At 53.2% G+C, this 27,831-nt stretch overlaps 1 protein-coding gene across 3 annotated transcripts in view; it reads left to right on the top strand.

Annotated features, from left to right (window-relative positions):
* Positions 1–27,831, top strand: part of Gsg1l (GSG1 like) — a 92,313-nt gene that overhangs the window by 32,294 nt on the left and 32,188 nt on the right. For 2 of the 3 annotated variants that reach the window (XM_070004282.1, XM_070004283.1), the window contains exon 2: positions 8,987–9,034. In XM_070004282.1, coding sequence (XP_069860383.1) covers positions 8,987–9,034 — 48 coding nt within the window. Of the gene's footprint in view, positions 1–4,475; positions 5,046–5,138; positions 5,303–8,986; positions 9,035–27,831 lie in introns of those variants that run through there. The other variant, XM_070004284.1, reaches the window with a different exon arrangement.

Raw genomic sequence — 27,831 nt, forward strand, 5'->3', positions numbered from 1 at the left:
TGGGTTTTGAGATGAGATAATCTGGGGTTCTCATAATTATGTAATCAACTCAACCTAATCATGTGAGTCTGAAGAGTAGTCTTCCATGAATATGCAGCGAGAAAGAGAGACAGACAGACAGTCAGAGATAGACATATACTGATTCATATATAGGCAGATAATGTATATATACATAATATTTTTAATTGTTATTATAAAAGTACTATACAGTGGGGTTGCAGTTACATAAATCAGGTAAAGAGTACATTTCGTTGTGGACAATGTCACCCCTTCCCTTGCTCTCTCCCAGATTTTCCTCTCCCGTCCCTACCCACAAGTTGTACCGTTCATTTTCAACGTAGTGTCCAGTGGGGACCACTGCTGCATTTGTTCACCCTTGGTCCCTCCATTTCTGTGCCCCCCAAAAGGCAGATAAAGACAGATAAATCACACACACACACACACACACACACACACAGAGATTGAGAGAAGCGAAACAGGACCTTTACACCTGCCAAGCCTGCCCTAAGCCACGGTGAGCATGGTGTCTTATTACAGCAGCAGGGAGAAGCCCGTGCAGTGTGCACAGGTGGGCATCAGGGGGCGTCGCTTGGACTTTCTCTGGAACTTGGGGGGGCGATGGTGGCATTCCGTGTGAGGGTTGTGAGTGGGGGGAGAGACCACCTGGTTGGTGTTTAACGGGCGAGTCCTCCACCGACCGAGTTTCCGTCTCCTCCTGGGTGAGGGGCGGCGTCTGGGGCTGCTGGGGTGCTGTCGACCTCGCACTGCTGGGTCCACGGGCCAGAGGAACCCCTGGAGCCTGCATCGCTGCAAATGTGGGACCCAGCGACCCTGGATGGGAATGCAGGCCTCTTGGGACAAGTGAAGGCTGCTGGACTGAATTCGGGCCTGGGGTCTACCGGGGCCCCTGTGGCAGAGTGTGAGCAGATTTGTGTGTGTGTGTGTGTGTGTGTGTGTGTGTGTGTGTGGTGTTGGTATTAGGGCTTGAACTCAGAATATTGTCCTTAGGCTCTAGCACTCTACTACTTTAAGCCACAGCTCCACTTTTGGCTTTCTGGTAGTTCCTTGGCGATAAAGAGTCTCCGGGACTTTCCTGGCCCAGGCTGGCTTTGAACCTGGATGCTCAGATCTCAGCCTCCCGAGTCGCTGGGCTGCTAGGGGTGAGCTGTCCTTCCTGGCTGTTGCATTCTCTAATTGAGACGGGGTCAGCCCCTCTGAGTTGACCGTGTGGGCCCTGAGCTCCCGGTTCTCCATGTTTACATGACTGTCCCCGTGTCCCCGTGTCCCCCTGTGGTGGCACTCTCTGATCTCCTCCCACGGGATGTGTTGCTGTAGCCGGCTTTGTTCAAGGACAGCACCCAGGGACTGCACCTTCGAGTGCTCTGGTGTCCGAGATCTGCTGCTTTTGAACTTGAACTTGCTGCTCACCTTCCCGCAGCCTCACTGGGCTCCGCCAGGCCCCGAGCCTCTCCCTCTGTTGAGGAGGAGTTGGGAGACCCCTGCTTGCCTGGGCTGTCTGCTGCCCCCCCCAGCAAGTCTTGGGGATACTGTCGGAAGATTAACAAATAACATCACTCCCAGTGAGAACGTTGGCCGCGCACCACAGGGCGGCTGGCCAGAGGATTAACTCTCTTTCCCTCCTGTGTTTGGGCTATTTGTTACTCTAAAAATATCCATGGCGGCTGGGGACATTCGCACAGGCTGCGCCCTGAACAAACCAACAATGTCATTCCTACAGACCAGGAGGAGAAGGGTCTTGCAGGGGGTGGGTGAGGCGTGGCGTGGCAAGGCGTGGCGTGGCGAGGCGTGGCGTGGCGTGGCCTGCTGTGTGGCCATGAGCTCTTGGCCCAGAGCGAGACAGCCACGTGGGATTCTTCTATCTCTGTGTGTCTCAGGCTTGGTCCATCCTATAGAACTTCTAGAAACTCAGTTCCTCTGCAGGGACTGTCTTGTTCTGTATTGGCTCGTATTTTCCACCCATAAACGGATAGAAAAGGGAAGCCTTAGATCACAATTAGAAACGGAAAACGAATATGCTGTGCCTGAAATTGAAATTACACACACACACACACACACACACACACACACACACACACACACACACACACACACACACACGTGCATGCGTGCATGTGTAAGCACCAGATGAAAACAATCCTAATCAGACGTTGGCTAGACAAGCGGCCTTTCTTCTTGTATTATTTTTCCTCCTTGCACCCCACTCTATACCCTCACACCCCCACCCCTGTGCCTGCCCCCTTCCCTTCCCTTCTTTTTTTTGTCAGTTGTGGGGCTTGAACCTGGGGCTCAGGTGCTGTCCCTAGGCTCTTGTACTCAAAGCTGGTGCTCTACCCCTTTGAGCCACGGCCCCATTTCTGGTTTTCTGGTGGTTCATTGGAGGTAAGAGTCTCACAGAGTTTGCTGCCTGGGCTGGCTTTGAACCACGATCCTCAGATTGCAGCCTCCTGAGGAGCTAGGATGGAAGGTGTGAGCCGCTGGTGGCCAGCCTTCTCTTTTTTTAAAGCAGGCAATCAGTATTTGAGAGACATCAAGATCAAACGAGCATAAAATTGGAATTTCCTCCTAGGAGAATCTGAGGTTGGGAGGGAATTTGGGGGGACAATCACTCGGTGTGATTTAACACCTCAGGGTCCTCAGGAACCCTAGGAAACGGTAGGGCAGGTAGCCCTGCCCACCAGCAGCCTGAATATCTTGTTGACATTTCCATGTGGAATTATAAGTCGTTTCCTCCTCCTCCTCCTCCTCCTCCTCCTCCTCCTCCTCCTCCTCCTCCTCCTCCTCCTCCTCCTCCTCCTCCTCCTCCTCCTCCTCCTCCTCTTCCTCCTCCTCCTCCTCTTCCTCTTCCTCCTTTTTCTCCTCCTCCTCCTCCTCCTCCTCCTCCTCCTCTTCCTCCTCCTCCTCTTCCTCCTCCTCCTCCTCTTCCTCTTCCTTTTTCTCCTCCTCCTCCTCCTCCTCCTCCTCCTCCTCCTCTTCCTCCTCCTCTTCCTCCTCCTCCTCTTCCTTCGTCTCCTTCCTCCCTCCCTCCCTCCTCCCCTGCTCAAACTCCACTCCTTAGGCTTCTGCTTATCTTTCTTGCTCACAGCTAGCACTCTACTACTTGAGCCATGCCTGGCTTTTTGCTGGTTGAGTCAAAAGTCCAAGAGATAACAGTTTCACAGACTTTTTTTTGCTGGGTTTGGAGGAATTAGTAACTGAGTTGCTAGGTTGACAAAAGTGAGCCAGTGGCACCAAGCCCACGCTTTGCTCAAATCCTTTTATGGCTGGCAGGTCCTGATGTCCCCACAGAAGGGTCTGGGAATATGGGGGAGGAGGCTCTTTGGTTTTCGCAGACTCTGTGCTGCTACTGCCTTTGGGACCCTGGCATTGAACGCAATGCACCAGATCCTTCTGACAAGTTCCATCTCTCCCAACTTGATGAGAGGCAGGGCTCTGGAGTGTGGGGTGCCGGGATCCACCACATCCTATTTGAGGTCCTCACCTTTCCTGGGCCTCCAAGTCTTCATCTCTAAGATGAGAATCCACGCTGTCATTTCCACAGTGCCGGACACACAGGAGTGTCACAACCATGTAGCTGTTACAGGCTCGTGGATGGGGAACCTGCCTTCGTCCCCCTTTGAGTCTTCCAGACTAGGGCTGTGGGTGTCCACTTTCGGTTGATATCACATCTCAGAACAACCACCCCCTCTCAGCTAAGCCAGGGATGGTGGTGCCTGCCTAGCATCCCAGCTGTAACCCGAGGCACTGGTAGGAGGACCACAGTTTGAGGCTGAGTGCAGGCCAGTATATATAAGATCCTATCTGAAAAAGAACTGAAGGCCAAAGGAGTGACTGGTGGTGTGGCTCAAGCGGTAGAGCGCCCGCCTGGCTCCTGGAGTTCCTCTCTCTTCTTAACGTCTTCAAATCACGTATTTGGGGGGAGGGGGTGAGGTTGGGACGGGCCAGGGAGGATTTATGAGAATCAAAGGCAGAGACAAATAGAATTACAGGATCAAGGCACAAGATTGCCTTGGCTTTACCCAACATATGGGTCATATTCAAAACCAAAACAAAAGCACGCTGTCCTTTATTCATCAAGAGTCCCTGAAAAGATGCTGATCGTGATGATGGCGAAGGCCCATATCGGGTACTCAGCCCTTCACACACAAATCCTTCCCCGGGTCCCCCCACTCCAGCTTGCCTCTGCATGTATAAGCCAGTGTCTGCTGCTGTAACAAACAGTCCCGATGACAGCACTCATAGTGCGTCCGTGGCAGGTGGCTATTCTCTCCCACAGAGAGGTTTGGGGACCAGTGATTTGGGGTCAGCGTGGCTCGGCCGTTGCCCAGGGCCTTGGAGCTTTGCACCCAGAAAGAAGATAAAAGAGAAGGCAGGGGCCCTTCCTCTCCCTAAGAGCCCTCCCCAGGAAGTGCCACATGCCACTCACACGAGCAAGAGCTAATCACGCGACTCCTCCTGGACCCAGGGCATCCTGGGAGATGTGACTCTGGCTCAGGCAAGCCACTTTCTAGCACTCAGTCACCCCGATTCCCGTCTGAGCCACAGCGCTCGTAAATGGCACCGCTGGGACTCGAACTCAGGATCGTGTGAATTCAAAGCTCTTTCCGTGTAACTCCTGCGGACGGTCATCTCAGGCTTTTGGCCCTCTTCCGCTTTGAAATCCTGTTGAACAAATCTATCACTTCGATTTACCCACGGGTGTATCAATCCGTGGGGTCGGTGGAGGTGGCACCGGTCACTCTGCCGGGCAGGATCTTCACGTCATCAGTTCTTCATCCACTTGTAGAAGCCATCATCCCCAGAAAGCTGACCCGCACGCCGAGCCTGCTGCCAGAAACCAAGGCCTTGGACCATCTGTAGGAGATAAATAAATCAAAATATCATCAGCAGATAAGTGCGGGCCATCTGCCGCTCTGTCAGTTGAACTGGCAGAGGCCTCTGGAGAATTCCGGAGACCAGCTTGCCAAGACTCCGCCAGCCCGGGCTGCGAGCAGATCTTCACGGGAGATGGGCTGGCAGGGGAGAAGGTTCGCACGCCTTCTCTGGCTGGGCTGGAGGAGGGCAGAGCAGAGAGACAAGGCAAGGCCTTGACTCTTCTTTGTGACTTTTTATCTTGGCAGTACTGGGGTTTGAACTCAGAACCGCATGCTTGCTAGGCAGGTGCTCTGCTCCTTGGGCCACACCACCGGACCATTTGGCTTCTGTAATTTTTCATCTATTTGCCTGGCATTGGCCTCAAACGGGGAACCTCCAATTTTATGCCTCCCACGTAGCTGGATGACAGGTATGCACCATCCCTCCGGGCCTAGTCTATTTGAAATGAGGTTCTTGTTACCTTCCCCCTCTCCCACCCCACACTGTCTTCAAATAAGACATCTTCTGGACTGCTACTTCCTCATGGGCTGGGATTACAGATGTGAACTACTGTGTCTGCCAGAGGGTGCTTTTGTTGCTGTCTTCAGCATGCTAACTCTGCTAAGTGCCGAACAGAGGAGTGATCCGAATAAAGATCCGTGCCCACCATTTTGGTCTGAACCCTGCCTCTGCCACTTAGCTGTGTGGGTGACTGGATGGTCTCGGGCCTCTGTTTCTCGATCTGTAGGATGGGAGTGCAGCCGTGAAGGTTGGCAAATTCAGCCCTGGGTAAGTTGTGAAGTACTTAGAGAGGCTGGGCCGGGGGCAGGCGCTGAGCCAACGTCAGCCAAGGTTGTCAGACTCTGCCTGGCTTTTGAAAACCCCCTCTGTCCTCCGTCTCCTGCCTCCCTCCCTCCCCAGCCTCCTTCCCCAGCCTCGGCGTCACCATCTGCCGCGGCGTGGAACTAAGTCACGCTCCTCAGACCCCGGATATGGGGCTCAGCCAATGATGCTGTGGCACCCCGTGTCCCTTCCTCTCACCGTCCGGGCTCTACTGCCAACAAAGCCCCGAGCACCTCGGTGTCTGCGCCAGGAGCAGCGTGGCCAACACACAGCGTCCCCCACGTCTCGGGCCAGCTCCCGGCCTCTGCCACGGGTCACCTTCCTCCATGGTGCCTGCACTGTGCCAGGTCCCCTCTACCCACTCAGGCTGAGGCGACAGAATCACGTCTCGGTCTTGGAAGAAGGGTTGTGTGCATCTCTCATCTGGGGTGTGGGTGAGGATCCCGGGTTGGGGAAGGGGGGGCATTCTCAGAACTCTTTCCCATTTCAATCACCGGCGGGGCCGTGGTTTGCCGTGGTCAAACACACAACACCGAAGGTTCCAGAAATAAACCACTTGACACCGAAGTTTTAAATTGTGAGCCGTGCTGAGTGGCCTCATGAAATACGGTCGCCTGTGTTTCTCACCCAAGATGAGATCGGTCCCTCATTCCTGCCGTCCCGGCTCAGTGCCTGGGGGGCGGGGCAGGGGTGGAGCTATCTCTCAGATACAAGACAGAAAGGCTGTATTCATACACTTGTATTACTGTGCTTGGCTTTCATTGCTGTATGTTTGCATTTTTGTGCCAGTACTGAGGCTTGAACTCACGGCCTTGAGCTCCTGCTTGGCTTTTTCACTCAAGGCTGGTGCTCTGCCCCATTGAGCCACAGCTCCGCTTCTGGCTTTCGTGGTGGTGGTTCACTGGAGAGAGGCGTCTCATGGACTTTCTCTCCTGGGCTGCCTTCGATCTGTGATCCTCAACTCTCAGCCTCCTGAGTTGCTGGGATTACAGGTGTGAGCTGGGATTACAGGGGGCTGGTGTGTGTGTATGGGGCGGGGAGCGTGCTGCTGGTCTGTGCTGTGACTCTGTAGCTAAGGCTCCAGCCCCACATAATTACCTATAACCACAGCCCATGGCGAAGATGTTCCAGCACCTATTAGAGGATTCCCCCAATAATCAGGGGCAGCCTCCTGCCCCTGCCCTGGCCCTACAGGCCGGTGTGATATGGCCCTGGTGGCTGCCCATCCTTGTCCCGTCTACACGTCTATAAAGACCCACCCGTCAGCCCCTGGGATGCCGCCATCTGCTTCTTGTCAGGCCCTGGCCGGCCCAGATGGCATCCGCGTCGGCTCAGATCCATCCACACAGACGCCAGCCCCGGGGCCGCGCGCGCCCTGCAGGCCAGGAAGCCGCTCTCCTTGTAGTCCGTGACCTTGTGGCCTTGAGTGGAGGCCGGGCCCACGGTGGGGGTGGGGGGTGCTGAGGAGCTTCTGGAGGGGGGAGGGCACACACTCTCCTCTCTCCCAGCATGCATTTCTCCAATCTCCACTGCTCCAGATCCCAGGGCACTGGCCGGACAGTAAGAACGCCAGCCTCCACCCAACCAGGACTGCTTCCAGCCTGAGGGGCTTATGAAGTTTCCAGAATGTCTGGGAGAACGCAGCATTTCTCCTTCGTTCTTCTCTCTATGGGGAATGTGGGAACCCTACCTGGGAATAAGATTCTTCTTTCCTTTGCTCCTTCTTTCCTTCCCTCCCTCCCTCCCTCTCTCCCTCCTTCCCTCCCTCCCATTTCCCTCCTTCCTTCCTTCCTTCCTTCCTTCCTTCCTTCCTTCCTTTCTCTCTCTCTCTCTCTCTCTCTCTCTCTCTCTCTCTCTCTCTCTCTCTCTCTCTCTCTTTTCTTCCTTCCTCTCTTTCTTCTGCACTGGTACCATTCTACCGCTTGAGCCACAGCTCTACTTCTGGCATTTGGGTGGTTAATCTTGGACTTTGCTACACAGGCTGGCTTTGAACCCTCAGATCTCAGCCTCCCGAGTAGCTAGGATTACAGGCGGGAGCCACCGGTTCCCAGATAGTAAGAGTGATTTCTTTCTTCAGTACTAAGATTTGAACTCAGGGCTCGACGGCTGCTAAGCCAGGTACCTGAGCCATGCTTCTGGCTGGTCCGGAGGGCGATTCCACTGTACACCCGAGATGGACTCGGTTTGACCTTTTGGGACTCGCAAGGGAACAGGAGGTAGCCCAGAGCCCTCCCAGGGAGGGTGGTCCCCAGAGAGGCCCTGAACCCTGAGGGGAGGTTTAGAGGCCTCCAGGGGAAGGCCCTGCAGGGTAAAGGGGGACAGTACGACTCCCATGGATGACCAAACAGCTCTTTCCCCATGGGAAGGTGAGACGTGGGGCTCAGCAAGACTTTTCTTCCCAGCCAGGCACCAATTACTCACTCCTGTCAGCCTGGCTACTCAGGAGGAGATCTGAAGATCAAGGTTGAAAGCCAGCTGTGGGAGGAAGTCTGAGACTCTTCTCTCAATTAACCCCAGTAAAAAAAAAAAAAAAAAAAAAAAAAACAATTTAAAAAGCCAAGAAGTGGAGGCGTGGCTCCCATTGATCGAGTGCCAGAGTCTTGAGCAAAGACGTGTTCAGGACCAGTGTCCCGGCCCTGAGTTCAGGCCCCAGGACCGACTGGCACCAAAAGAACAGAAAGAAAAGAAAAGAAAAGGAAAGGGAAGGAAAGGGAAGGAAAGGAAAGGAAAGAAAAGAAAAGAAAAGAAAAGAAAAGAAAAGAAAAGAAAAGAATCTTGTTCCCAGCTGGGAACCAAGACCCAAACACTTTATACTGGTATTTAGATCCAATACATTCGCTAAGTGTCTGTGTGCAGGGCCTGAATTTCCTGGGTGGAGGATCCCTAACTGGGGTGAGCTCCAGGACCCCTCCCCTCCATTCACCCAGGTGCCCGGCTTTCATTGTATATCCCGAATAAACCTCCGTAATTAAATCTATCAACTCACTGAGAGTGGGTGTGGGGGGGGGCAGGGAGGCTTCTTGTAAAGGAGCCAGTGGGCAGCATCCTGGGGGGCGGGGAAGGAGAGTTAGGGGAGCGACGGGCGTCTCATCTCCCACATGCACAGCTGTGGTTTCCCTGGTGCCCCCCACCCCGGGGCTGGCCTTGGGGTCCTGCTGCAGGGGTCCTGGCAGGGGCGGGGGGGGTGTCTGCAGGGAACAGGCCAAAGGTGCATGCGTGCTTGCAGTCTGTCGGTCGCTCCTTCTGAAACTCCCTCTTTTTCTATTCCAAGGCGAGACCTGCCGCAGCTTCATCGACCTGGCCCCGGCGTCCGAGAAAGGTGAGTGCGACCTTCACCCATCTGGCGTGGTGTCGGGGCTGTGGGCCAGCAGCCAGGTGCTGGGTTGGTGTCTCTCCAGGGTACAGCGAGGCGGGGAGTGTCCCCTGATGTGGGGACAGCCCCAGAACCTCACCTTCTCCTAATGTCCAGGCTACCCCATGCCTGGGCCCTGGGAGGGTTCTGTGCCCCTGGCCAGGGGCGGGGGGGGGGGCGGGGACCATGGCCAGCTGTCCAGTCTGAGTGGCTGCCGTCGTCCATGGGGGTCTCCCTGCTGGGCTCGGTTCATCCCTGGGCCTGGGCCGATCCTAGGCAGCCACTTGGGGGATCTGACAACTTGAGTGGTGGCAATGGCAATTTAGGATCACGCTGGGCTGCAAAGAATAAATAGCAACCGCGGTTAATGTGTCTATTGTCTTCATTGCAGTCTGAACGCAGGTAATTCAGGGTGGCTCCCTAGCACAGATTCCTGCTGCTCCATGGTGTATTCCCCGCGTACTCCCCTCCCCAATCCCCGTGATCTTCATCTTCACAGTCTAAGGCAGTCGCTGGAGTGCCAGCCATTGCGTCTGTGTCCCAGGCAGCTGGGTAGAGGATGAGCTTAGCAGGAAGGGCAACGGTTGTAGGTCCTTCCTCAGATCTCACCATGTGGCCTCCCTTAGCCGTAAGAGAGGGGGACAGGCAGAAGCCAGAGGCGCATGCGTGCTTGCACATTCTCTCTCTCTCTCTCTCTCTCTCTCTCTCTCTGGTGGTATTAGAGTTTGAACTAAGTCCATCACCCCTGCTAGGCTAGCCCTCTATCGCATGAACTACCTCCCTGGCCCTTTTTTTTGCTTCAGTTATTATTAGTTTTTTTCCAGATCTTATCAGTCCATCCTTAGACTGTGCTCCTCCAGCTCTCTGCTTCCCAAGTAGCTGGGATTACAGGCGGGTGCCACCATGCCCACTGAATCGATGCCTTTCTCCTTCCTCCCTTGGCCGGTCACGGAGGGTGTAGAAGGAGAGCGGACAGCGTGGTTTGGCTCGGCCTCCGTGTTCAGGGCCATTGTGGACTTCCCGGAGCTTCTGTGTCTCTCCTGACCTCAGGTCCTGTCCCTGGCTGCCCGAGGGACGCTTCCTCCCGGAGACCCCAGGCCCTGGACCCTCAGCTGCGTGGGTGGAGGCCCAGGTCTTCCCCTCCCCCACGTGGCCTGCTGTCTCCGTGGCACAGGCCACACGCCGGGCTCACGCCTTGCCTGTGGGAATCCGTGGCACCAGAGTTGGGGTGCCGGTGGCCCCCCCGAGGGAGGGGAGCCGAGAGGGACCAGCGGCCGCCCCGGTTCCTGCTGCCGACCGGGCCCTGATCAGCGATGAAATATGAAACCCAATTTATGCACTTTTTCTGTCTGTGTGTTACAGTTCATTAAAAAGGGAAGGCGCGCTCGTTCCCACACTGAATTCTAAATTCTCGTTCTGAAAGGAAAAAACCTGGTGACAGCAAAGCCTCGGCTTCAAGCCCTCCCAGGGCTTCCAGGCCTGCAGGAGGCCGCGGCGTGCATTCCTAGCTGGCCGCCATCTCGCTCTTGTCCGACTCTCCTACTTACTCCTGTAGTCCCCGATGTGAGCCCCAGGCCCCGGCCTTCCTCCTGACCGACACGTGCTGCCCCTTGGAGTCTTGGCCATCCTCAAATACAGGGAGGGGATGAACGATCTCAGTGCTGGGCGTTTGCTGAGTGACTGAAGGATGGGAGGGAGGGGTAAGTTCAGAGGCATTGGGCGTTTTACCCCAGGTCACACAGCAAAGTGAGGGCAAAGCTGGTTCAAGCTCCCCCAGCTGCAGTTCACTCACCCCTTCCGCACCCCCCTGTCTCCCAGTCACCCCAGGCCTCAGTGACCCTGGGGTACCGATTCTGTGTCCCCCCCCAATCCCCGCCCCCCCACCTTTTCTCAGACGTTCTGAGCTCTTCTAATTATATGCTCTTATTAAGCTCCTAAGCCCAGCGGAAGATGGCTCCCAGAGATCACGACGTCTAATAATTGCTTTAGTGGCTCTAATTCCAATTATTCAAGATTATCTTTCCAGGTAATTAGCCATCCTCACTCTCTCGACAAACGTCATCTAACCCCCGCTTTGGCGCGCAAGAGCAGGGGTGCAGCTCCTGCGTGGCGAGCAGGCGTGGCCGAGCGTACACAGGGGAGATTTGTACATCCTCCGTGGCTCCGTGGGGCTGCCACGTTTCTCGGTGACAAACAGCGGTGCCACGGGTGGGGATGTGACTTGTGGGGGGGTTGGGCAGGGTCCACTCTGAGAAATGGTGTGAGGGGGTCAGGAATACAGAGGCAGGGTTCAAAGCAGACAATAAGCCGGGCCCTGGAGGCTCACGCCTGTAATCCTAGCTACTCAGGAGGCTGAGATCTGAGGATCACGGTTCAAAGCCAGCCCGGGCAGGAGAGACCGTGAGACTCCTATCTCCAATAAACCCCCAGAGAACTGAAATTGAGCCACAGTTCCAGTTCTGGCTTTTTTTTTTTTTTTTTTTTTTTTTTTTTTTTTGCTGGTTAATTGGAGTCTCATGGGCTCTCCTGCCCAGGCTAGCTTCGAACTTCAATCTTTAGATCTCAGCTTTCTGAGTAGCTAGGATGACAGGTGTGACCCCTGGTCCCTGGTGACCCTGCCCATTTGTACCTCTTTGAATAGGGTATGAATTCCCATCTCTCCCGGGACAACGCTTACCACGGTGAGATTTATCAATGGAGCCAATCTGGCGGGTGAGGGATAGCATCTCATGGTGGTTTTCAATTATCTTCTCCCGGTTAGCAATGAGAGAGCGCTTCCTTCCGCGTTCCTGCGATTCGGAGGCCGGCTTGCACAGAACGCTTGTTTGTATCTTTTGGCTGTTTCCATTAGATTATCTGTCGTTTAGTTTCTCTTATTGATTTATAGGAGGTTTGTAATTTCCTCTCATCCTTGGTCAGCCTCTGTGGCTTGCTGAATTCTCCCACGCTGTGTCTGTCTCCGAATCCGTCAACAGGAGTTCTTCACTTTTAATTGTAGCAAGCTAACGCTCCTGTACAAGTTAGCATCTTGGCGGGCTGGGAGCACAGAGCCCAGCGTCCTTCTACCCTGTCTCCTGCTCACGCATCACGCGCCCCACACTGCAAATCAGTGGCCCTGCTTCCCACCTCCCGAGGCCCTCTCCCCCCTGCACCCCCCTCCAACCCCGCCCAGTGTCTGTGAACTTGATGGTGGAAGGGCCCTCACCACACTGGAGCCATCCGTACGTGGCCCTTTGTGTCTTCAAAGCTGCAGCACATGTCAGAATAGAATTCCCCTCCGAAGGCCGAAGAATGTTCCATGGTGCATGCACACCATGGTTTGTTTGTCTGTTCATCCATCCATCATCCGCCCATCTGTCAGTCCACCCATCGTCCATCCATCTGTCCATCCAGTCATCCATTTATCAATCTATCCATTTATCCATCAGCCATCCATCTGTCCACCCATCCATCAGATCCATCCACCATCCAACATCCACTATCCATCCATCTGTCCATCAACCTATCTACCCCTCCACCATCCATCCATTTATCCATTATCTCTCCATCCTGATGTCATCCACCATCCATCCATCCATCCTCCATCTACTCATTCATCCTTCATCCACCATCCATCCATTCATCCACCTACCCATTCACCATGCATCCATGATCTATTCTGATGCGCTGACCATGGTGCTGAACCAAGCCCTAGATTAGGGCAGGCGGGTGCGGGGGAACTTAGGGGGAGGCATGGAGACTGAAGCTAGGTAAGAGGCACACAGGCATCTTGTGTGTTAATATCAGCTCACCCTGCAGTGCAGCAGGAAGGTCGGATGTGGGCTTTGAACCCGCATCTGCATGCGGCTCTGGGTACAGGCCTACGTGTGTACCATGTAGATGGAGGGGTTGTAGAATTTCAGCCTGACCAGGGACGTGGGCTTTTTTACTCTCCATCTGCTAGAGTATAAACATTTCTAGCTCTTCTCAGCCTGGGTCTGGACAGAAACCACCTGCTCCCTTCTGACCCCCTCCCTTCTCTGTCATTCCTCCTGATTAAACATCGCCCCATCTCTGCGTGTTGCTTGTAGCCCGAGCCGCCTCTGTCCATACCGGGCTGTCTCTGTCTGGACAGGCCTGCTGTGCCTGGCTGTTTTCTCTCTCACCAGCGGGAGCACTGGCAATCTTCTGGGATTTAATTACAGCTCCCCCTGGGGCCTTTCAGTGGATCACGCGGCCCCCGCGGGCGGCTGGCTGCGAGGGTGATGGGCGCGTGCGGGGATGAACGGCAGCATCCCCGCGTGGCGCGGCGTGAGTGGCCGAGGCCCATGCTCCCGCAGGCTGCTCTGCTTTTTTTTTCTGCTTCTCAGCAAAGAAACAAAAAAAATAAAACTCACTTCCCTTTCGCAATATCAGAGAAGATCCTAGAAGAAAGAGGAGTCAGGCAGGAGGGCAGTGGGGATGGACACCAGCCTGGCACAGCGGCTCCTGGGAGGGAACAGCGGAGCTTTTTTCTTCCTTGAAAATAATGACTTGGTAATTCCACTCACTTTAATTAAGTCAGCCGGGCATGGTGACAGCTCAGGTGCAGGCGGGATGGTTGTTTCAGGCAGCTGTGCTAAAGTCCAAGGGAAGACACACACACACACACACACACACACACACACACACACACACACACACACACACACACACACACACACACACACACACGCCAAAAAAACAAAACAACTACACAGTGAGGGTCAGCACCTAGAAAACAAATCTGGATGTCTCTTCTGCTGCCACAGCAGACTTTGCTAACTTGCCATACAGGGCTACATGAGAATGGTCTAGAACTGGCAGCGAGTTGTGGCTATTCCCTGTGGCTGAGAGGAAGACCGGAGAGGCTTTGGGTTGTCATCTTAAATCTCAGTGGCTGTATGAACCATAGACGATGTCTACAGAACGCCAGGTCTGAAGTGTGTCTCAAATACAAGTCTGTGAGCAGGAGCATCATGAAGAAGAAATCAGGAGGCTGAGATCTGAGGATGATAGTTCGAGGCCATGCCACGTAGGAAAATCCGTGAGACTCTTTATCTCCAATGAACCACTTAAAAAAAAATAATAAAGTTGCTGAGTGCCCCTGGCTCACGCCTGTCATCCTAGCTACTCAGGAGGCTGAGATCTGAGGGTCACGGTTCAAAGCCAGCCAGGGAAGGAAATCCATGACACTCTTAACTCCAATTAACCACCAGATAACCAGCAGTGGCGCTGTGGCTCAAAGTGGTAGAGCGCTAGCCTTGAACTGAAGAGCTCAGGGAAGGTGCCTAGGCCCAGAGTTCAAGCCCCATGATGGACCAAAAAAATAGAGGTGGAGGTATGGCTCAAGCAGTAGAGCACCAGTCTTGAGAGAAAAAAAAAAGCTAGGAGACAGTATCCAGGTCACGAGTTCAAGCCTCAGGATAGCACAAATAAAAACAAAAGACAAAAAAGAGTGAGAAGTTTGTAAACATCTCACCTCTTCTGCTCCTTCTATGGTGAACCAGGCATCAGGGTCTCTCCTGTGTGGCCCAGAATGCAGTGCGGGGGAGGGGAAGGGAGGGGCGGGGGCCTTCCCCTCCCTCCCAGTGCACTCTCTCCTCTCCACGTCTGTCTGAGTGGGGCGGGCGCAGGGTCCAGGCCTGGCCAGTCACAGGGCCTCATCTCCCTCACGGGGGGGGGGGGGGTGTCAGGCATTGGCTGTGGGCGGTCCAGTTGCTCTGTGACACTTCCTGCCCTTTCTGCTGGGTGGTCTGTCACCGCAAGGCTGGAGAAGATGTCACCTGCTGGCCTGTGTCCCAGACACAGGCCTCCAGGAAATCACGCAAAGGCTCTGACATAGGATTGAGCTGGGGCTGTGTTGAGCCACAGGTTGAGCACAGAAGGTGAGGGGGTAGGAGACAGAGGAGGAGAGGAAGGTGGGGTGTGAGGGATGGGCAGGCTTGAAGGCCTCAGCGGGGAGTTTGGACTTTATTCTAGCAGTAGTGAGGGAGCGCTGTCCCCAGCCCCTCTCCCTCCCCCCCCCAACCTAGAACCGGTGCTCCCAACTCATTCCTGCATGTGACATCAAATGACATACCAACAGGGGTGAGGGAGAGTCTGAGGACAGCACCTCTGACAACTTGTTCCAACCCACCCTGGTCCCTGCTCTGGCGGGTGATGGAATTAGAATCATTCGAAAGAAAACACGGATTGACGCTTCATCCTTTTTCTATTCAATTGGTAGTGCCTGTCAGGATGTCTCTTGGGCTTTGTGTGTGTGTGTGTGTGGGGGGCACGGAAGGAGTGCTGTGATCGATTCACAATGTCTGCCCTGGGTAAAGGAATGGAGCCAGGGAAGCATTCATCTCCAAGCTGCTTGATCCCTGAGGCATCTCCTACAGTGCCAGGTGGTACTTTAAGTCTGATGGCTGAACTGCTTGGAGTGCTGAGCCAAGAATAAAAATGTCCAGCCGGTTAGAGTAGCCAGCAGGGCTTTCTGCTTTACAAAGGCTTTTCGTTGTTGTTTTCTTTCTTTCTTCGAACCTTCTCCTACCATGTGAACTTCATTTCTTCTGATGACCACACACCAGTTTTCGCTGAGTGTTGCTCAGGCCAGGCCTCTGCCAATCCAAGCATCCCAGTCCTCTTTCATTATGTGATTGGCTGACAGGGATCCCCAGGTAATGAGATGCAAAGGAAAAGGGGGAGGAGGAAGTGGCCAGGCCTGGTGGGCAGGACTCATGGCAGCCATGTTTGTGATTCTAATGCTTGGGAAGCCAAGGCAGGCCTGCCTGAAAACTTAAACCAAGCCAGGCACCAGGGGTTCATGCCTGTAATCCTAGCTACTCAGGAGGCTGAGATCTGAGGATTACAGTTCAAAGCCAGCCTGGGCAGGAAAAGCTATGAAACTTTTTTTTTTTCTTCTTTTCAAATTCTTTTTTGTTTGTTTGTTTTTTGAGTCTGGTCGTGGGGCCTGAACTCTGAACTCTTCAGCCCAAGGCTAGCGCTCTACCACTTGAGCCACAGCGCCACTTCCGGCTTTTTTTCTTTTTGCTTATGTAGTGCTGAGGAATCGAACCCAGGGCCTCAGGCATGCAAGGCAAGCGCTCTACCACTGAGCCACCTTCCCAACCCTCTTTTCAAATTCTTTATTGTGATTAAGTGATTACATAATTTCCCAAATGTCACAGTATTGTGGGATAGTGATGAGCTTAGTTAAAGTCACAAACACATTCTAACTTTCCCTTGAAATTCTTCTCTCCAATAAACCACCAGAAAACCGGAAGTGGTGCTGTGGCTCAAGTGGTAGAGCGCTTGGCCTTGAGCTGAAGAGCTGAGGGACAGCGCCCAGGCCCAGAGTTCAAGCCCCATGACCGACAAAAAACCAAAAACCAAAACCTAAAACCAGAACCAAATACACACAAAATAGGGACTGTGCCCAGTGGATCTGAATACGGCAGGAAGTTGGATTTGCTCTAAACCAAGGGTCTCTTGCTCTCTGAGGGCCCTCTTAGCTTTCAGCCATGTTCTTACCACAGTGTAGCGCCTGAGACTCAAACCCCAAGAGTAAAGGGAAGGCCTGAATCCTGGATCCAGCTGCGCCTGAATCTTCTTCCTCCACACTCTCAGCTGGACGGATTATCTGGCTGCTGCAGCTTGTTTGGGTTGTGTTTTCTGTCCCCTAAGGAAGACCTGATGTCAACTTTGTATCTAATTTGGCAGGCAAAGGGAAGATGGCTTAATTTGTATGTCTTTAAAGTTCCAGCTCAGGTTCTTTCTAGAATGTGTCCAGACTTTCCTGCCAGGGCGGGCTTGGAACCGCGAGGCTCAGATCTCAGCCTCCTGAGTAGCTGGGATTGCAGGGGCGACCGCGGGTGCCCTATCCCAGCTCACTCTTCCTGTGGGGTCCTGTGGGGGCTTCCCTGCGCTCGTACAGTCCCTGTAATTACAAAAGGACATCGGACAAACTCTCCCCTCCCTCCCCGCAAGTCACCGCATTCCCTCGGCCACGCAGCCCCCCTCCCTCCCTGGTTGCCGGGACTTTTCCAAACCGATGTGCAGGGTGCACAGGTGCAAAAGACGCGCCCAGGGCCGGTGCAGGGCCGTGCGCATGCTCAGAGGGCGGGTGCGGGGCTGTGCGCATGCGCAGAAGGCGGATGCAGGGCCGTGCACATGCGCAGAAGGCGGATACAGGGCCGTGCGCATGCGCAGATGGTCAGTGCAGGGCCATGCGCATGCGCAGAGGGCGGGTGCCGGGCCGTGGGCATGCGCAGGGCATGTACTCATGCACGGAGTGTGCTTGCACACATGATTACTGTGCACATGTATAGGGGATGTGCGCATGCGCAGTGTGTGTGTGTGTGCACATGCGCAGGGTGTGCGCTCATGCGCAGAGCTTGCACACATCCTAGCAGGGGAGGGGAGGCGCACCTGTTCCTCCCCGCCTTCTGTCAGTGCCCGTCTCCCCCATCCCCGGGCCCTGATCAACCCCTGCTTGGAGGTGGCTCCATCGCGTCTGCAGTTCCCAGAGCAGTTTGCTCCTCCTTCCATCGTCCGTAGGTGCAGGACTCTCAGTCACCCTGACAGGTGACTGCAATCGGGGGGAGGTGGAGGGGAGGACGCATCTGCCACTTGCCTGGCCTCTCCCAGACTCTTGATGGTTTCATTTAGCTTGGATGTAGCCAGGACCCAACCTCAAGAACAGCTGGTGGGGTACAGGTCCGACCTGCTGTCCTCCTGGACCTGTCTGCCCTCTTTCCTCTCCCCGCTTCCATAGTATTATTGAGTGACTGCAGCACGATCTCGGGCAATGTAACCTGTGTGCTGGGCCCATTTGGGCTTAGGGGCAGAACACTGACCTAGTGAGCAGGAGGCCCTAGGGGTTCCCTACACACACACACACACACACACACCTGCCAAAAGAAACACAACATCCTTCTAGAAAAACCCCTCTGGAGACCAGAGGAGGAAACTGAGGCTCAGAGTGCATCTCATTGCTCCATTCCTCACGATCATCAAGCTTCAAAGCCACAGAGTATTCTACTCAATGATGTATAGCAAATTCCTCCAACCATGCCTCCACTGCCCAGCCCAGCCATATCATCTCCGGGTGTTTTTTCGCTGGCATAAATAATGCAGCCCTGAGAGTCTTTATATCATTAGAAATTCCTTGACAAATTCATTTTGGACGACTGTATAATATTTCATATTGTCAACACAGACGTGTGTGTACAAGGACACTAATTGCATCGTTACAGATGATGGCAAAAAATGGGATGTAATTAAGTGACACATAAAAATGTTCCTGAGATGATGCTTTGCGAAACCAATAGGATGCAAAACTGCCTGATCAGCCTGCTCCCGCTCGAGGGGGGCGGGGGGGGGGGAGAGCTCACCCTCATGTAACACAGGAAGGAAATTGCCCTAGTGTTTTATCTGTGTGTATTGCTGGGGAAATTGTTTTGCCTAAGTTTGTGGATTTTTAAACATTGTTCACAATGAATACAGTTATTTCCTTTTTTGGGGGGAGGTGGGGACTGAGGGGTTTTTGAACTCAGAACCTTGTGACTTGAGTTTTTGCCCAAAGCCAACCTCAGATTACGATCCTCCTACCTACAGCCTCCTGTAGCTAGAATCACAGGTACATACCACCGTGCTTAACATATTGGTTGAGGTGAGACCTGCATAGCTTTTTCTTTTCTTTTTTTTTGTCTAGGTTTCTCTCAAACTGTGATCTTCCCAATCTCTGCTTCCCAAATAGCTGGAATTGCAGGCAGGAATCACCATACCCAACCTAATAATTTTGGCTTTTGTGTATGGGGTACTGGGGTTCGAACTAAGGACCTGGGAACTGTTCATTAGCTTTTCACTCAAGGCTAGTGCTCTACCGCTTGAGTCACAGCTCCACTTCTGGCCTTTTGTTTTTTTGTGTTTAATTGGAGATAAGAGTCTTATGGACTTTCCTGCCTGGTCTGGTTTTGAATCATGATCCTCGGGTCTCAACCTCCTGAATGGCTAGAATTCCAGGTATGAACTAGTGGTGCCCTGAAATGTTCACTTTTGAAGTTGTTATTAAGTATACTATCTTACCCACCAAAGCTTTGTGCAATTGGAAAACGTAATAGATCTATAGCAGGAACAGGGGCTGGAGGCGTGGCTCAACTGGTAGAGCACCAGCCAGCGAGCAGTGTTAAGTGCCAAGTTTGAATCCTGGTCTCAGAACAAGAAAGAAAACAAGAAAGCAAGAAAGCAAGCAAGGAAGGAAGAGAATGAGAAGTAGGAATGGCAAGTGCAAAGGGCCAGTGGAGTGTCTGCTGAGCAAGCTCACAACACTGTGTTCAAACACCAGTACCCTGAAAAGGAATTTCTAGAGGCTTGGCAGAGTGATCAATTCCAGCTCTTGGAGGCTGAGGTGGGAAGACCTGAAGTTCAAGGCTAGCCTGGGCTACAGATTAAGACGCTCCCAGAAACCAAAAAGGAAAAGGAGAAATTAGCTGCTTCTTGACCGAACATGTTGTTTTTCTTTTCCTTGTCACAATTGTCTAAACAACACGGTACAGCTGTGTGTGTGTGTGTGTGTGTGTGTGTGTGTGTGTGTGTGTGTGTGTGTGTGTGTGGCACCTTCATTGTGTGACACAGCTGCACACAGGGAGAGGATGGGGCTGGATCCTGTGCGGATGCCCCAGTGTTTGCTCTGAGGGCCCTGGGCCACCACACACAGGGACAACAGCGCTCTCCTATTAGCACAGGTTTCTCCTGAAGGGAGCCATCCATCCTGCTTGGGTAACAATGTATTTGTCCTTGTCCCATGATGAATGGGACTCAGGAGACCTGAAACTATATCACTTAGCTGTCCTGTGCTCCTGGGAAAGTTCCTGTGCCTGCCTGCCTTCCTCCCTCTGTGGAGCTGCACAAATTGGGCAGAGGCCGCGATGGGGGTGGGCAAGGCGCATGCACAGAGGGAAGAAGCGCAAAGACACCTGGGGTGTGGTAGAGATTGTGGGAGGTGCCTCACTTGATCACCTGGGGGTGGGGCTTGGGGATCCTGGAGGGGTGAGGAAGGAGCCTGCCAGGACCAGGGCATAGTGTGAGGGCGGGACACACACACAGTGCCACATCTGCCCTGTGAACCCAAGACAGGCCAGACACAGATCCCTTCCCCCTTCCCCTTGCCCCTCCTTCTCCCCACTCCCCTCCTCCCAGCCCTCCCCCTGATTGAATTGGCTTTGGCCCCTGCTCATAGGTTAATTGCTCCGCGCACACGGCAGAAGCTTCTGGAACTGACAGGGCAGCTCCCGGGTTAAGGCAGGCCCCGGAGCTGCTCTCTTAGCTACATGATAACAGGGAGGCCATGGATGAGTGAAGGGCCTGGCCGGGGAGCCTACTGGCTGCAGGAAGGAACAGAACTCAGTGCAGCACCATCCCCAGGCCCAGGGACTCCTGGCCCAGGTGATGCCAGGCCCCAGGGGCCGGGCCGCCTTGCGTATCTCAATTCCTTAAAGAAGACCCAGAAAGATGCCAAGCTATCAACCCATCCAGGGTCTGGGCCTGCCCGCAGCAGCTCTGCTCTTGTCTTCCCTGGCACTTCTGCCAGGTTCAAATGATAGCCCTTTCTCAGGGGGTCTCCTCAGCTGGGAACTGGGTGGTCAGACTCCACAGACTCCAGGAGGACTGGGCGGGAGGCCAGGCCAAGTCCCAGAAGGGGCTCTTGGTTGGTGCTTAGCAGGAATCACGTGATCGCCCCTGAACCAATCACCACAGGTTCTGCTGGTCCAGCCCTGGGACACAGCCCGGCCTGGCCGCTGTGTGGGGTAGGTGGCCCCTGCCCCCTGCCAGGCTCAGAGTGTGGGTGGGGAGTGGGATCCTTAGGAGGATGCCCAGTTCTGTTCTCTTCTCCAAAGGCGGGTACTGCTGGGTTGACCCAGGGCACAGATGGGGTGGGTGGAGGGTGGGGTGGGGACCCACCAGGTTCTCTGGGTTCCTCTGGAGAAGGACAAGCCATAGTAGGAATTAGGAGGTTTGGACCATCCGGTCACCAGATGAGGAGACCCACGGGGACAAAGCTGTCATGTGTGTGTGAGCAAGCTGCTGAGCGGATAAGATGGGGGGGGGTGGAGAGGGAGGCTGTAGGGGAGGGGCACCCCCTGGATGGGTAGCCGGACAGGTGGATGGATGGAGATGCTGGGATTTCTGTCTATTTTGTGTTGAGAGCTGAGGTTTGTCTGAATGGAGCCAAGAGGCAGCAGAGACAGGATAAGAGGAAAGAAAACTCCAGGGAGAATGGCCAGGCACACAGGCCCCGTCTCCTCCCCACCCCCACCCCCCAGAGTCTGAGCCATTACCCACAGTTCTGTGCATGGCATCCTGAAGACCACTGAGAGAGGGGTGGCTAGGACTGGGCCCATCTCTGCCCCCCTTCCCCCCCACACATCCCCCTCAGAGAGAAACAGATGTTTCTTCCAGGGAAATTCACTTTTCCTTTCCCATTTTCTGCCAGAAGAGCCCGAATATGGGGGGGGGGGCAAAAAAGAAATTCTAGCTTATTACTAGTGAGGTTCAATCTATTTTTCCGTATGATATATTTTTTTAAACTAGGTTAGTTCCTTTTATGAACTGTCTGGAAATCTAACCTTTCATACCTCCTTTACAAAAAAAAAAAAAAAAAAAAAAAACTTTCTTCTTTTTCTTCTTCTTTTTTTAAAAAAGCATTTGGAAGCTTCCAAAGGCCCCAGTCCAGTTTGCTTATTCCTTTGGATTGTGTGATCTTTAAAAATACCAAAGGAAATGCCATTTATATTGGCAAAAAGCTTCGTGGGTCTGTCCCAGAGGGGATGGCCAACCCCTGAAGTTGGTGAGTCTGGGTATTTTTAGACTCCCCTGGATGAAAGCAGGCTTCCTTTGGTCCAAGTGGAGCAGAGGGGAGCGGTGGTGAGATGAAAGATGCTGTCTGGTTCACAGAGACTCAGACGGCAAGGTGAAGCCCTGGCGGAGTCCTGTCTGCCTTCTCTCACCTGCCACCGTAAGCATCCTCAGCCAGAAGAGACTTGTTTATGAACAGGGCATAGTGGTACAGTCCTGTAACCCTTGGGGGGCAGAGGCAGGAGTATCAGGGTTCAAGGCCAGCCTGAGCCACATAGTGAAACTTTTTTTCCCATAAAACCAATCAACAAGGGCTGGGAAGGTGGCTCAGTGGTAGAGTGCTAGCCTTGCACGCTTGAGGCCCTGGGTTCGATTCCTCATAAGCAGAAAAGGCTGCAAGTGGCGCTGTGGCTCAAGTGGTAGAGCGCTAGCCTTGAGCTGAAGAGCTGAGGGACAGCGCCCAGACCCAGAGTTCAGGCCCCTTAACTGACAAAAAAAACAAACAACAACAGAGCTGGTCCTGGTAGTTCCCACCTGTCATCCTAGCTGCTCAGAAGGCTGAGATCTGAGGATCCTGGTTTGAAACCAGCCCCCCAAGCCCAGAAAGTCCGTAAGACTCTTAGATAAAAGCTGGAAGTGGCCCAAGTGGTAGAGCGCTGGCCTTGGGCAACAATGCTTAGGGACAGCATCCAGGTCCTGAGTTCAAGCCCTCCAGTACTAGCACCCACACACAACAATAAATGAATAAATAATACCACCACAAATGATGGGAGAGGAAGAAAGACAGAATGGGGGGGAAGGGAGGGAGGGAGGGAGCAATCGAGCACTCACAATGGGGTGGGGGGAGGAGAAAAGAGAGGGAATGAGGCAAGCACCTGTCCGCGGTTTATTCTGCAGATTCTGCTCTCTCTGTCCTGGACCTGGGGAAGGGACACAGAAAGTCGAGGATTCTCTAAGTTCCCACCCTGAGCCCCCCCCTGCCCACCTCCAGCCCCCCTCCCCTTGTGTGGAGCATGGCTCCTTTTCAAAGCCCATTTCTGGATCCTGAAGAAAAATTTATATATATATATATATATATATATATATATATATATATATATATATATATATATATATATATATCTTGCGGTGGTCTGCCGCTGAAGGCCAAGGTCACCATGACACATCTTGGCTTCTCCTGACAGTCTGGGATTACAGCAGGGCCATTTCTAAAGGTCACGTCTGCCTGAAATGTTTCTGAATTGACAGGGACGGGGGACAGGAAGCCTCGGGGCCTGGGGGGAAGCAAAGGGGCAAGGAGAACTTTCCAGAATCCGTTCCAGTGATAAATGAGTTTGTACAGTTTGTGAACCCTGGCCGCTCCGCGCTGCTCCTACTTATCTGCATGATTCGCCAGTATTTGCTGAGGCCCTACTGTGTGTGCGTGCATGTGTGCGTGCACCATCTCATTTAAACACAGTGGTATTCAGACACATCAGGTGCTACTTGAGGTTAAGACCTGCCTGACCCCACATCCAGGCCCAAAGTGGGGGCTACCCTGAAGACACATGGTTTTAGCCACAGGGACTTACCCAATCCTTCCAGAGACAAGGATTGGGAGACACACAGATAACACAAGTGTCATTAGAGCTGTGGTTCCTTTTGGTCCTTTCTGGAATCTTCTAGAAGCTCCTGCTCATGTTCCTCCTCCTCCTCCTCCTCCTCCTCCTCCTCCTCCTCCTCCTCCTCCTCCTCCTCCTCCTCCTCCTCCTCTTCCTCCTCCTCTTCCTCCTCCTCCTCCGCCTCCTCTTTTGGCAATTCCCAGGGGATGGAAGCCCCTACCTTGGGCTTGTTAGATGAGCACCTGCTACCTCCTGCCTTGTGTGTCCCCTTCCAGATGCCCCAGGCGAGAGCCCAGTTCCTCGCCATGTCCCCAAAGTAAAGGGGACAAGTGGTCCAGGGCTCAAGGCCTTGGAACAGCACTCCCAACCCCACTCCGAGCCTCCCGGGTCCCATCAGCCATGCTGATGGTCCAAAAGAATGTTCCCATCTCAAGGGCTTAGCTACATCCAGATAGTCCCTTCTGCTGTGCCGGTGATCCTTGCCCCCTCCCCCCCCCAGCAGGAGGGCTCTCTTTGGTGTCTGCCAGGAGCCCCCCTCCCCAGCTCTTGGGGAAAGCTGGCTGAGTGAGTTTGCTGCCTATTTCAACCTTTCACGTGGAGATCAGGGTCTATTTTATGACTCAGAGTTGTAAAATGCTGCTTTTATGATAAGCTGGGCGCTGTGCTGCATGTCTATCATCCTGGCATTCAGGATACTGAGACAGGAGGATCACGGGTCCCAAGCCAATCTGAGCTATGTAGTGGGACTCTGTCTCAACAAATGAAATGCTGTATTCCTGTAGAGAATTAAGAGACAGATAACCTCCATCACGTGTGTGTGTGTGTGTGTGTGTGTGTGTGTGTGTGTGTGTGTGTGTGTGTGTGTGTGTGTGTTTGGTCTCCAGGCAGGATCTCTGGGGGGCTGGCAGGGTGAGGTGGGCGGGTCTTTTACTGGAGCCCTGAGCTGGGGACAAGTTCCCTATTTTTAAACGTTGCTAATGAATTCAGATATTTTTAAAAATATTGTGTGGGCCAAAGAAGACTTTTTCTGAGGCCAGATTCAGCCTGCCAGCAATTTTGTCTGAGATGCTGCTCACTTTCCTGAGAGGGAAACTGAGGTCCATCACAGCGAAGGGACCTGGACTCGGGGTCCTGGGACCCAAAGCCTCCTGTCCGCAGGGGAGGCCTCTGGCCTCTTCCTCCCAGCCCGGGCCTCCCTGTCTCTGAGCTGCCATGTTGACATTTCGGAAGGCGCAGCTGTCACCAAGCAAGCGCCTGGCCATCCCAGCAGCCCGTGGGGCATCATTTACATGAATTTACATGATTTCGCATGCTCCACCTCCGCTGGTGGCCTGTCTTGCTGGTGGCCACCACCATGTCATCATGGATCCAATTCATGCATGAAACGGATTTTTTTTTTCTTTTGAGGGAAAAAAGTTGTCTTCTCCTGAACTGTCAGTCAGTCTACCTCCAGATAGCTACTCAGGAGGCTGAGATCTGAGTTCAAACCCCAGGACGGGCACACACATCACACAGCGCTGGGGCACTGTGGCCACGAGTTGTTCACTGCGGTGGCCACGCACAGGGTCAGCAACCACCCTGCCCAAATCACGAGACACCAACTGTTCAGTGACCCCATGAGATTGTACGGACACAAGAGTGGGCCTTGAACTCAGGGCTTGGGCATTGTCCCCGAGCTCTTTTTTTTCAAGGCAAGCATTCTACCACTTTGAGCCACAGCACCACTTCTGGTTTTCTGGTGGTTCATTGGAGGTAAGAGTCTCATGGACTTTCCTGCCAGGGCTGGCTTTGAACTTGGATCCTCAGATCGCAGCCTCCGGGGTAGCTAGGATGACAGGTGTGAGCCACCAGAGCCAGGTGAATTCATTCTTTTATTTATTTATTTTGTGTGTGTGCCAATATCAGGACTTGAACTCGGGGCCTCACACTTGAGTTTGACTTTTCCACTCATGGCTGGCGCTCTAACCACTTGAGCCACGCCTCCCACCCGGCGTATCACGCTTCATGACAGCTAAGGTGTGGTACTGGTTGATGCATTTACTATTACATCGTACTTCACAGTCTGCTTTTCCCCTTCATTTATTTTTTTTTAATTTTTTTATTGTAAAGATTCTATACAGAGGGTTACAGTTACATGAGTGAGGTAATGAGTACACTTCCTCTTGAACATTGTTACCCCCTCCATTGTTTTCCCCCTACCATCCCCTCCCTCCCTCCCTTCCCCAAGCTTCTTTTTTTTTTTTTTTTGATTGTGATTAAGTGATTACTTAATTTCCGGTAATTCACAGTATTGTGGAATAATGATGCTTATTTAAAGTCACAAGTTCATTCTAACTTTCCTGGAGCAAATTGTCTATCACAGTCTGTAATATATAACGGTGCTCACATATTATATACCATATATGTGATCAGCAGCATGGGGATATTTGGTAGTGGTTCAACCAGATGAGTGGGAGTTCTTTGTTTCTTAAGTCCTGTTAGTTTTGTCATATCACCTCCCTTCATTTATTTTTATTCACGTGTTGGTTGTACCAGGTGGGTAATTCTAACCACTGAAGTGTTAGGTTATTCTGTGGAGAGTGTTTCGTGGTTGGTTTTTTTTTTTTTTTTTTTGCTAGGGCCTCCTCCAGTGTAGCTGAGATCACAGACGTGAGCCACCAGACCTGGTTTGGGTGTTGAAATGCTGGCTCAATAACTTCTTTGCCCTAGCTAGCCTTGAACCCATCACCCAGATCCATCCAGTTCTCCACAGAGAGATTGAAATGACAGGTGTTAACCACCATATGTGGCTAATTATTAGTCTTGCTATTTGTATTTTAAAAAAAGAGAGAGGTTTACTATGAAAGGCTGTGTCTGTGGCATCTACCCTGCCACGTGGTCAATGTTTGCTGTGGTTTTGCTCCATGAGGGGTTTGCATAGGGTCTTGTGGTTTTGCTCTTAGCCTGGATTGTGATTCTCCTTCTATAACCCTTCCCAGGTAGCTGGGATTACAGAAGTGAGCCACCATGCTTGGGCTTTTTTTTTTTTTTTTTTTTTGTCAGTCGTGGGGCTTGAACTCTGGGCCTGGGCACTGTCCCTGAGCTCTTCAGCTCAAGACCAGCGCTCTACCACTTGAGCCACAGTGCCACGTCTGGTTTTCTAGTGGTTTATTGGAGAGAAGAGTCTCACAACCTTTCCTGTCCGGGCTGGCTTTGAACCATGATCCTCAGATCTCAGCCTCCTGAGTAGCTAAGATTACAGGCGTGAGCCACCAGCACCCGGCTCCGATGCTTGGTTGATATAGGCTGAATTGTGGTCTCACTCACTTTGTTTTTGGTCCAGGCTGGCTTTGATGATCTTCTCAACCTCCATTTCCCAAGTAGCTGGGATTACAGGCTGAGCACCTGCTGCCGCCTTTCTGTCTTGGCTTGGCTCTGATGATGGCTAATGGTTACAATCACTCACAGTAATGTCTCACCATCTTGCTTGGCTTGCCTGAGCTCATTATGTATGCATCATTGATACTGCGGACCTGTGATGGCCTGAGGTCACCAAGGGGAGGAGAGAAAAGGCCCCTCCTCCAGGCCACACCCAGGACCTCCCCCACCCAACCCAGGAGCCCGCCCTGCGCTCTCATCAGGGCCAAGAAGTCAGGAAATCCTCTCTCCCAACCCATCAATTCTGCCAGTGCAGGGTCAGAGTTGGCTTCGAGAAGTTTTATTTTTTTTGAGAGAGAGACAGAGAGACAGAGAGACAAAGACTGAGAGACAGAGATAGAGCCAGAGAGAGAAAAGCAGCCCCCCTGGGGCTGGGAAGGTGGCTCAGTGGTAGAGCGCTTGCCTTGCATGCCTGAGGCCCTGGGTTCCATTCTTCAGCACCACATAAGCAAAAAGAAAAAAGCCGGAAGTGGCGCTGTGGCTCAAGTGGTAGAGCGCTAGCCTTGAGCTGAAGAGCTGAGGGACAGCGCCCAGGCCCAGAGTTCAGGCCCCAGGACCAGACCCCCCCCCCAAAAAAAGAAAAGCAGTCCCCCCTAAGGGGGATTAGCTGTCACCCTAAGAGCCTCGGGCCTGATGAGAAATCATCTCATTTCTCCCTGGCCCCGGAGGTCGGCCATTCTTCTCTGCAAATCCAGTCATTAGTGGCACAATCACTTGGTGATTGTGGGGCCTGTCCGCCCGCCCCTCCCCTCCCCCCTGCATTGTCCGGGCAGGAGTGTGGGGATGCCAGCTTCCTCCCCGCAACCTCCCTTCAGCTGGGCACAGGGCAGCATTCCCAACGGCTCCATCATCTTCTCTGTGTATGTGCATTTCTCTTCTCGTATGTGCATCATCTTCTCGTATATG

This window comes from Dipodomys merriami, unplaced genomic scaffold (genome assembly GCF_024711535.1).
Source record: "Dipodomys merriami isolate MVZ:Mamm:240054 unplaced genomic scaffold, mDipMer1.0.p SCAF_62, whole genome shotgun sequence".
Taxonomy (NCBI): domain Eukaryota; kingdom Metazoa; phylum Chordata; class Mammalia; order Rodentia; family Heteromyidae; genus Dipodomys; species Dipodomys merriami.